At 44.5% G+C, this 11,262-nt stretch overlaps 1 protein-coding gene across 1 annotated transcript in view; it reads right to left on the bottom strand.

The window, feature by feature from the left end:
* The window catches only part of Dnah6 (dynein axonemal heavy chain 6), a 195,330-nt gene that overhangs the window by 46,926 nt on the left and 137,142 nt on the right, over positions 1–11,262 (bottom strand). Inside the window, exons 56-60 of the mRNA XM_021164519.1 lie at positions 10,560–10,685; positions 7,632–7,796; positions 6,533–6,600; positions 5,577–5,757; positions 3,889–4,068 (exon numbers count right to left, since the gene is read on the bottom strand). Coding sequence (XP_021020178.1) covers positions 3,889–4,068; positions 5,577–5,757; positions 6,533–6,600; positions 7,632–7,796; positions 10,560–10,685 — 720 coding nt within the window. The remainder of the gene's footprint in view (positions 1–3,888; positions 4,069–5,576; positions 5,758–6,532; positions 6,601–7,631; positions 7,797–10,559; positions 10,686–11,262) is intronic.

Raw genomic sequence — 11,262 nt, forward strand, 5'->3', positions numbered from 1 at the left:
TATGGGCACCGCAAACATGCCTGGAGCCTGTGGAGGCCAGGAGTGGGCACTATATCCTTGGAACTGGAGTTATGGACAGCTTTGAGCTGCCTGTGGATGTCAGCACAGCAAGTCCTCTTGACTGCTGAACTGTCCAGCACTCACACATTTATTTCTGGAAGGAGATTTTAGCCTTTGAAAAGCATGAGTTTCCCAAGCAACAGGGACAAGAAAGGCATCGTCCGAGTCATTTAGGTGGTATTAACGGAGTTAAAAATCCTCGCTTGGCTTTATATCTGCTAACAACAACAACACAACAACAACAACCAGAAGGGACCTGAGACGGGAGAGCCCAAATCTGTGCTGCAGGAATTGAGGGGTAACCCCAGTGCACAGGACTCTTAAAGGAGGATTAGGCAAGTGCACTGCAGAAAGAGAACCCAGGCCCTCTAAACAACAGGCTCTCGCTTGTTTCCATCTCTCATTGAAGTCTTCTCAACACAGGACATGTGAGTTTCCAATGGGGTAGCCTTCTCTCTTGCAATTCCAACTGCTGTGGGGCCCTGGTGGGAATGACAGTGGCCATTCAGACCAATTCAGCTCATGTTCATAACCTTGTCCGGGGATTCCTGGTTTCGTGGGACTTGTTAGACTGCTATGGATAAGATGCAAACAGTCTCTTCAGTCAAAAAAACCATGAAGTGCACAGCAGCACAGAGGATAGTGGGACGGAGAGCTTGAGCAGGCCTTCTGGGAGGTCAGACTGTGGCTAGAGAAGGATGCCCTCCACAGGTGAGAGGAGTAACCACTGGTATCACTGGCTCCTCTGCCCATCTGGAATCAGGGTGGCACCATCTTCCCTCAAGTCTAGACTATCCTGAGCAACTTGCTAGACCTCAGCATCAACACTGTGCGTGCCACTTGGGGTCGGCCCACCTGGGTTCTCTGTACCTTTGCTTCGGGGGCGGTGCCTTCTTGATACCCACCCCATTTTCTTGTAGCAAGATGGCCACTGACTGTGAACACAGTTGGATGCTGTAGGGTCCTATGTGCAACAGCAGTAAAAGACTTCCCACATCTTACCGTGTATCCCCGATGAATACTGTAAGCCAGGAAAGCCAGACAATGATAATTTGAAGAAAATTTAAAAAGTATTACAAAAGAGGGAGGGATTATAAACAAAATATACTGCTTTTTTTCTTCTACTAAAGAATAAAATAAAATTCCTTTAAAAACAAACAAAAACAAAAAGCTTGAAAAGAATCTTCTGGAAGAAATTTAAATTCTTCCAGAGTTAGCCCTTAGTGAAGTCAAACTATGTGCTCAAGGTTGCATGTTCTGCTTCAAATTGCATTCTGCTTCTCACAGGTGACACTTTAAATTAGCGGTTGGAGTGAGAACTGGACAGCTCCAAGTGAGAATAGGACTCCTTTGAGCTAGGGATTAAATCCCAGCAGGACTCCAGCCGGGGTGTGTTTGCTCCCTTGACTGGGCCCAGCTATGCTGCTGTAAACCTTTGCCTGGCTCAAGCGCTTTGGATCCTGTGCTTATTTCCTTGAGATACTAGATCCACTGCTTAGAGTGGTTGGTAACCCAGCCGTGGGAGTAGAGCTTGCTCAGGTAGGTGTGCAGCAGGCCTTCCTGGAGGAGATGGCCTTGTGGCTGGAAATCACAATGCTGTAGATACTGGAGAGAGTGCTATCAGCCCAAAGGAATCAGTGAGTCTGGGCAGCAGGAGTGTGACCAGTTTCTTGCTGGTGTGTCCCTAGTGTGTCCCGAGGAGTCAGGCGTGTTTGTAGTTCTCCACTGTGAGCCACAGAGGAGGAGAAGGCCTTTGTTGCAATATCATAGGTAGGAACATGGAGGATTAGAAAAGTGGCATTGCTCTGTATAGAAAGTACAAGCTCTGCTCTGAGTGCTGGGAAAGGACGGGGAAGAAAATGGAGAGGGGTGGATACTGTACTTAGAGAGCACAGAGTAGCAGACAGGCGGGATGGTCAAGTCTATCTAAGACAATCCCTGAAAACTGTAAATAACAAAATTGTACTCGCCTGGTGGATTCCTACTTAAATGAATAAGCGTTTAACTGCCTTAGCTATAAAAACAAAAGACACAGGAAACTGGGAGACTATGGATACGCTAAGTTGCCTCTCTATGGTAATCTTTTTACTATCTATAAGAATCTCTTAACATATTATAAACCTTAACTTGTTATGCACAATAGTATTTCTTTTTTTTTTTTAATTATGTATTCACTTCACATCCCAATTGCTGCCCTCTCCTTCTGGGTCCCCCTTCACCTAGTCCCTCTCCAGTCCTCCCTCCCCTTCTCCTCTGAGAGGGTGGCCCCCCACCCCCATCCCCCATGACACATCAAGTTTCTGCAGGCTAGGCCCATTCTCTCTCGCCTGAGGTTCAACAGGGCAGCCCTATTAGAGGAGCATATTCCATAGACAGGGAACAGCTTTAGCCTCCGTTCCAGTTGTTGGGGAACCCACATATAGATTGAGGTGCATATCTGCTACATGTGTGGGGATCTAGGGGCATTATAACATTTTTCTTTCTTTTCTTTTCTTTTTTTTTTTTTTAACTTTCTTAGCCTTCCAAGCTTTTGTACATAGATAGATTGCAGATTCCATATATTTTACCTAGTACTTAATTTTTTTTTAGCTAAAATTAAAAATTTTCGACATAGACATGACAGGAAGAGCAGGGAAGCAGAAGTTTGGGCTAGCGAGGCACTCATGGAATGAGCGTTCTGTCTCCCTGAAGTCTTCAGTGATCCCACCAGAGTTTGCTGAAGCGGCAGGACTCAGAATAGATATTCCGAGCTCATGGTGAAGACTGAGCATGGCTGTAAAGAAGGTGAGACATCAAGTCTTCCTGAGGAGAGAGGTGTGAATATGAGGCAAGAGAGACTGAGATAAAACTGGGATGTCTCACAGTCGTACAGTGAAAGAGAAAAGGAGTGTCGGAAAGAGAGGCCTCTGAGCCACAATTGTCAGGGAAGACATTCTGGGCAAGGCTTGGGGAAGACACAGGAACTAGCTCTGCTAAGGCTGGTGCCACACTACCAAGCCTACTGCAGAGCAGAAACAGCCAGCATAAAGTACAGAGAGATTCTTGTGTGTGTGTGTGTGCTGTGTGTGTGCTGTGTGTGATGTTTATGCATGTGGGTATTTATGCATGCTTTGCATATGTGTGAACATGGAAGAGGAGACCTGTTGTTGATGTAGGGACTCATCTTCATTCTTCTGTCTTACTTCTTCAGACAGGGTCTCTCCGTCAAACCCAGTGCTCATCTGTGTAGCTAATGTTGCTAGCCGGGTCGCTCTGGGGATCCCCTGGCTCTGTCCACCTGGCACTTTCTTGAGCAGAAAACACTTTAACTATTGCCCCATCTCCCTAAGCCCTAAAGTGGGTTTCAACCTTCCTAATGCTGCGACCCTTTAATATAGTTCCTCATGTTGTGGTGACCCTCCAATCATAAAATTATTTTCATTGCTGTAGTTTTGCTATTGTTATGAAATGCAATGTAATGTCTAATATGCAGGATATCTGATACTCGACTCCTGTGAAAGGGCTGTTTAGTCCCCACAGGCTGAGAAGTGTTGCCTTAAAGGGCATCTTATAACAGAAGGCAGGCAGACCAGAGAGCAAGCAAGCAAGCTAGCTAGTTGGTTGAGGGAGCAGAGAGAAAATGAGCCTTGCCAAGCTCAGCCCTGCCCTTCCTCCACAGACTGCTCTGCATACAATGAGCACGGGACTCCTTAGGTAATCTGTAGATAGGGTCACTCTTGAACTCTGCCTGCCTGAATCCAAGGTCCTGGAGGAATTTTACCTCCAAACTCCACTCATGGCATGAAATAATCCAGCAAGGTTCAAAGGGAAGTCGTGACAGTAAGTTACCTGTTTAAAATATTTCAGTGAATACTGATACATGGGGTCGATTTCCGAGAGGCTGGCTATGACGAAGTACATCACGGAGCCCTGAGTGGCCACCGGGCGGTACCTCTCTCGAGCTATGTTGATCATCAGCTCTGTGGACTCTGCTTCCTTCAGCCTGGTTTTAATGGCACCCGAAGTGATCTGAATAAATACACAACATGTTCTTAGGGATCTGCCTCTGAAAAACAGTGGGGAATGGGATGCATCCAGCCCAGTCTAGAAAAGAAACACGGATGGAGTGAGTTCTCGATTGTAATAAGGGGGCGCTGAGGTAAAGGAGCGGTAAAAGGGGCTCTGGATGGAGTGACCTTCTTCTGACCAAGCTGACACTGGCTCCTCGCCATTAGGAAAGTGGGAAGGACAGTGGATGGTGTCAGTAGTCAAGAGGAGGGCCTGGGATGGAGCTCAGAGGAAGGACAGTGGATGGTGTCAGTAGTCAAGAGGAGGGCCTGGGATGGAGCTCAGAGGCTGAGTGTTCAGAGTGCAGAGACTCGGTGCTCACCACCGGACTGCATCCTCAGGCCAGTATGTAATTTTTAATATCAACCAAATATAAAGACCATGACATGGGCTCTTGTCTAGTCAAAGGCTCAAGGGTCAGTTTTTTTTTTCCCCCTTCTGGTAAAGCACTCTGTCTGTCTGAATCAATGAGAATCATGTTATGGGCTGCGCTACTTGGACACACTTCTGAAACCATGCTTTAAGCTTATGAGATAAATCGCTCCAGGATCACACACTTAATGTGAAACCTCACGGTGCCAGCCATAGGTTTCTACTGACACCACTGGGGTGTGACCGCCATGCCTAATGCTGAGAGAAGAGAGAGGATGGGCTACTCAGATCCCCACTGCCCTCGACTCACCTCCCTAATGAAGGGTAAGACATGCACCCTTCAGCTCTGACCTGAGGTAATCAGTAACAGGGGCTGTGATAGAGGCTTGGGAGGAGGAGGAGGAGGAGGAGGAGGAGGAGGAGGAGACTGATTCTACTTGGAACCACTAGGCAGACTTTCTGGAGGAGGTGACAATAGCTTTCCACTTGTATCTTGTCCTTCTACACAGCTTTTGTTTAAATGTTGAATGGACTAGACTGTCAGTGTTGTACAGTTTCTGTGCTCTTCTTTTGTTGATGATGAGGCCTAATAGTCTATGTGTGTCCTTGGCGACTTACAGGTGGCCCACTCTTGCTTCGAAGCCCATACAGAACCCTCAGATCCTGAAGCTATGACTTATTACATTTTTTTTTTTTTTAATTTTATGTACACGGGTGTTTTGCCTGCATGTATGTCTGTGCACCACCTGTGTACAGTGCTGGCAGATGCCAGAAGAGGGTGCTGGCTCTTCTGCAACAGCAGTTACAGATGGTTATTAGTCACCATGTGGGTCCTTTGGAAGAGCGGCTAGTGCTCTTAACCACAGAGCCATCAGGGTGTCATCCAGCCCCCAAACTATGACTTTTAAAGCCACACACATTTGTTGTTTTGAGACTGAGTTTCTCTACATAACCTATGCTCCTCTGCAATTTGCTATAGTCCAGGTTAGCATGCTTTTTTTTTTTTTTTTTAAATCCTCCTGCTTCAGCTTCTCGAGTGCTGGGACAGGCCTATACTGTCATGAATTGATTGTAAACACTAAGACTATGCCACTTGCCTTTGAGTCCTGGAGTGTATCAATAAGTTCTTCGTTATCCAGAATATTCCCTTCAGATGTAAAGAGCAGTTTCAGGATTTTGTCTTCGATAGATTTCAGCTGGTTTTTATCGCTGTTGATCCTCACAATTAGTTGGATTCTCTGTTCCTCCAACTCAGGCTTTTCAAGTCGCACGACGTCACTAGAGCCGAAGTTGAAAGGCGTGGATCACAACTTCTCAGGTCCCCTAAGTCACTGCTGTGTCCTGCCCTGTGTGTGACTATCCCCCTACCCCCACCCCAACCCCTGCCCCCGAGTATTCTGTAAGCCAGCACTGTGAGTGCTACGTAGCTGAATCTGAAATCTGAGAGCACAGTAACTCTGGGATGGCTGTTCAGAGGACAGCAGCCAATCGTTTACTTACCACTGTACATGATAATAGATATAAATATATAACATGATGCACATAAAGGGTGATGATAAAGCCTTCAGACACATGTTTATGTGTACATAGACATGGAATAAGTTCAATGAATACATTGTTAAAAATAATACTACAGATAGTGTTTAGAGTTTGATTTCACATTCAAAAAAGACCTTCTGTTTATCTGTGAATTTGATAAGGTCTGATATATATATATGTGTGTGTATATATATATATATATGTGTGTGTGTGTATATATATATATATATATATATATATATATATATATATATATATTTGAGATTTATCATTTGTTTTCCTTTCTTTCCCAGCACCATCAGGTTATAATAACCTCCTGTAACTCCAGCTCCGAGGGATCTGATGCCATCTTTTGCCTAAGAAGGTACTTGCACTCAAGTGCAGGTACAGAGACAGACATGCATACACAGGATTAAATATAAAAAATAAACCGCAAAAAACCCTTCTAAATAAAACATTTGGGAAACCCATGACCACCACCCAGCTCCCCATGCATAGTCTCTGTTCCGGTTACCTTAGCAACTGATCCTCCAGACCCGATTTAGTTACGGTGAAATTGATGATGGTGACTTTAATGCACACCTGGAAGAGAAGCAGGAAGCACATGAAAGCCTAAGTATAGGCTGGTCTAACAAGGTGTTTGTGTTTAAATGTAAACAGGATTCCCTGTTATCCAGGGAGAGGCATCCCTAGTCTGACTATGCACATGCCTAGGCACGTATGCCAAGCATAGCATGGCTTTCAAAGTTCAAACAGGATCTTCTCTGCTAGTAGGAGTGGTAATCTCCTCCCCCTTTTCCTCCACCCAGGTTCCTACATGGAGGTCGAAGGCCAGAAAAAGGTTAGCAGCAGCACTTTAGAATCAAGAACTCGGGTTTGAATTCCAGCTGTGTCCTTGGGGGGGGGCTTTCCTGTTGGGCAAACCCTTTCATCTCTGTCCAGCTTTAGTTCCTGGTAGTTATTAAAGAATTAATAGGGTATCCGTGGGGACCAATCAAGGTAGTAAAATCTCTCAGTTATATGTAGTGATTATGATATATGTATGTATATTATATATGTACATATGTATGTATATATATATATAGGCTATATATATATATACATACGTAACATAATAACTGATAACATAATGGCTTTGTTAACAAGAAGCTTTGTTTGTAATGAAATGAGCTTTATCTCTTTCATTTTGTTGTAACATTTTATGTGAAACTATGAGTATACTCTCAGAATATTCAGACTGCTCTTGAATAAATTAGTGGCAAGAAGGAGAAAGGCGGTACCTTCTGCCATGTCTAACGACACTTACAGGGACTCTAGCCAATGATTCTCTAAGTTCACCCAGTCAACCGAGTTCTCCAATAGGCGACACTTTTATTTGGGAGTACAGACATGGACATTTGAACAGTGCTGTGAGATAGGTCATTGCTCTGGGAAGTGTCCCGGTGGGGCACGTGTGTCTTCTGAGTGGAAAGGAGGGTGTCAGAGGGAGAAAGGGAGAGCAGGAGAGGTCCTCAGATGATCCCTGAAGGCGGGAGCCCACCAAGCCTTAGAGACTCAGCACATATAGCTCAGCTAGGTGGAAAGTTCCAGACTAGCAGCTCCTTCCTACGCACCTCAGGTAGGTAGTGAGGATTCGGCATTTTGGATGTCATGTAAAACCTGAAACTCTTGTCATAATCGATGTCCGAATCTCCGAGGTGGATGAGCAGTCTTCCGCCACTCATGAACGTCTGCTTTAAAAGGATGGGTTCCAGGGCTGGATCCAAGACTTCTCTGAGCTTAAAAAAATGGAAAAAAAATGCAAAAAAAAAAAAAAAAAAAAAAAAAAAAAAAAAAAAAAAAAAAAAAAAAAAAAAAAAAAAAGCAAGGAGTTGAAAATGACTGCCACCAACTTGTCATTTAAGGGCCTCTAAATTTACTCTGAATATGTATTTTCCTCCGAGATCATGTGTTTCCTAACGGGAAGGCAGGGTGTTTGTTTAGGATGATCTCACGTCCCTATGAGAACTAAGCTAGCAGAGCAAAGGTTGCTATGGAACCTGACTGCTGGGTGACCCCCTCCTCAGCTGTCTGCAGACAAGTAGGTCTGTGTGCCAAGTCATTGTTCCGAAGGTACCTCTTGATCTCAAAAAAACTGAACTTCTGCTTGCCCTGGTAGCCAAGTTGAAAATCTGCCTTGAGCTTATTTAAGACTGTATACTTAATTGATGAGCTCCCGGTTCAGTGAGAGACCCTGTTTCCTAAAACAAGGTGTGGATCGAAAGAGGAAGCCATCTGAAGTCAACTTCTGACTTCTTTGTGCGTGTACAACCTGTGAACCACCTCCTCCCTAGCCTCCACATGAAGCACTGAGACAGACAAGATGGATTTTACAGTCATAAGTGGGTAGGAAAAGGGTCTGACAGGACCACTGTAGCAAATGCAGAGAGGATCTAAGAATGAGTACCACGGTAATGACTTCACACCCTGGAGAGCAGGGAAGGCCCAGCTGCAGCATTCTGTCCCTGGCTGGGGGCCTGACTTCCAAGAGTCTTCTGCTCTTGCCACAACACTATAGAAGGAACTTTGTCCTCTGCTGTGAAAGAGGAAAGTCCCTGGGACCTCTCGTGTCTCAAAGTAAACACAGGTTGAGAGCACAGTTGAAGCTAACATAACTGTGCCAAAGTCTTCCGGAGATTTCCCTCTGTGACATGACATAAAGCAGGGTCTGGGGAATCCTTCTAGAACCTTCTCTGTGCTGGCCAAAGCTTGGCTGCAGTGAGACCCTGGTGCACAATGTGGCTTGAGTGGGGAGGATTGTAACTCATTTTGGATTTTCTAAGCAGTCAAGACTGCATAGATAGTTCAACTTCTTGATGTTTCAGTTTCTTCACTGGAAGAATGGGATAGTAATAGTAGCTATCTATTAGTAATCAATCCATCTAACAGTAAGGTTGATGTGAAGATTAATGAGTTAGGACACTGAGAACCAAATCGTGATTGTTTGGTTTCTACAAATGTTTGGGATGACATCATAGTTTGGGATGACATTAATTATTGGTCCTTGTTAACCATGAAAGGGCTGCAGCTGAGTTACCACAGGTCAGTGCTATTTCTGAGCATGCTTCGTGATGAATTAGAGATACTTCTACATAGGATTTAAGTGGTCACAGCTCATGCTTTTATTTACTCCTTATTCTCTTATAAAAATAGAATGGCAAACTAGAGAAGGCAAGTGTGCTCATTGGCACCATTCATGGTGCCCATGTCCCCTGGCTCAAGAGACCTTCTTGCTTGGTTGAGCTAAGACAGAAATCACAGCTTAAATGTCACACTCTCCAAGATTTATGCTGGTTAGTTTTTATTGTTAACTTGAGAAAACCTAGAATCATCTGAGAAGGAGGAGCCTCAGCTGAGGGCTTGCTAGATCAAAGGGGCCCGTGAGCATGTGGGAGGGGCCCAGCCACCCCTGGGTGGGTGATGCTGGGCTGTTCTAACAAAACTAAGTAGGAGTCAGTGAAGCAGCGTTCTTGTTGCTACCTGACCTTCCTCAGTGATGGACTGTGACTTGGAAATATAAGTCAAACAAATCCTTTCCTCCCAGGTTGCTTTTTGTGGTAGCGTCTTATCCTAGCCAGAGGATGTAACTTGACCAGTATTGTGTGCCTGCCCTTCCTATTGGCTGTCTCTGTACCCTGCTTATTCTTTCAAAGCTTTTACTTGAAAGATCTCTTCCTCCTCATCACTTCCTTCCTTCAATCTTTGTTCCCAGTGAGTCTGTGTGCTTTTGAGGGCAGGGACCCTATCTATACTCTTTGAAGTTTGTTCTTACATATTTGTGGGATGAGTGAACGAGGTAAGCAACATTAGTCTTAGAGTGATAAGTCTCACGATAGAACATCTTAACTCAATAAGCCACTCCTCTGGGGTATGTGAGGGGAGCTCAGATGGCAGAGTGTTTGCCCAGCACGCCTAAAGACCCAAGTCCTAGTACTAGCACTGTAAAACCCAGCTTTGGTGACACATATCTGTAATCCCAGAATTTAGGAGGTAGAGGGAGGTGGATCAAGAGTTCAAGGTAACTTTGGGCTACATAGTAAGTTTGAGACTGTATATATGAGACTTGTCTAAAAAAAGAGAAAAGGTTCATTTTTAATATTGATCTCTTGAATCTGACCTTATGCCCAAGTAGAAATAATGAGTGCATTTACCAGAATAGTTCGTGTTTCATTATTAGTATATGGCACGTGTGTAGACAGGGGTTCCTGCTATCATTACTGCTTTGAATTTCTCATCCTTTAAGGCCCACAGTGAGGCTTGGGAATGAGGAACATGGTAAGTAAAGACTCTTAGCTCCAAAATAGTGGGGTGAAAAATTCTTTCAGCCAACAGGTTCCAGCTCATCTGAGAATTTACCACTCAGGTAGCAACTGGCTTGACCCATTTGAAAATGGACTTGAATGGTGTCCTTCACATGTGCAGGTGTGGTCTAGTGACCTGTACAGCATTCCAGACATCTGACAGTTCGGGATTAACATGAAATGGCAAAGTAAAAATCGAACCTCTTCCAGTAAGACAGGTAAACCCAGTCGGATGGAATTTTCCAGTATTCGTAAGAAATTGGTGTCTGTAAGCTTAATGACCTTTAACCCACTCTTGCTTTCCTTGTTTCTTATCCATCGATTGGCCTGTGTGAGAAAGCACAGAGAAGGTCAAATGTCAGGAACGTGCAAGTGTCTTGAATCAAGTTTAGAGATGTTCAGTCTAGAACTAAATTGGAGATGTAAAAAAACAAACCCCATCTCAAACAAAGCAAACAAACAAACAAACAAACATCCTCTCCCCAATAAAAAACTTTTAAATCCAATGTTTAAGATTCCACTTTTTGACCAAATTTAAAACAAAGAAAGAAAAGAGCCACCCAGGAAAAACCTAGGTTGTTTGCAGCTTGGTAATTTAAATTTGTTTGGCCCACAGAAAGTGGCACCGTTAGGAAGTGTGGCCTTGTTGGAGGAAGTGTGTCACTGTGAGGGTGGCCTTTGAGGTCCTATTCTCACACTCCACCCAGGGTGGAAGAGAGACCCTCTTCCTGGCTGCCTGCAAAAGACTGTCTTCTCCTGGTTGCCTTAGGATCAAGTTGTAGACCTCTTAGCTCCTTCTCCAGCATCATGTCTGCGGCATGCTGCTGTGTTTCCTGCCATGATGATAATGGACTGAACCTCTGAAACTGTAAGCCAGCCCCAGTTTTTTTTTTTTTTTTTTTTT

This window comes from Mus caroli, chromosome 6, assembly GCF_900094665.2.
Source record: "Mus caroli chromosome 6, CAROLI_EIJ_v1.1, whole genome shotgun sequence".
NCBI classification, from domain to species: Eukaryota; Metazoa; Chordata; class Mammalia; order Rodentia; family Muridae; genus Mus; species Mus caroli.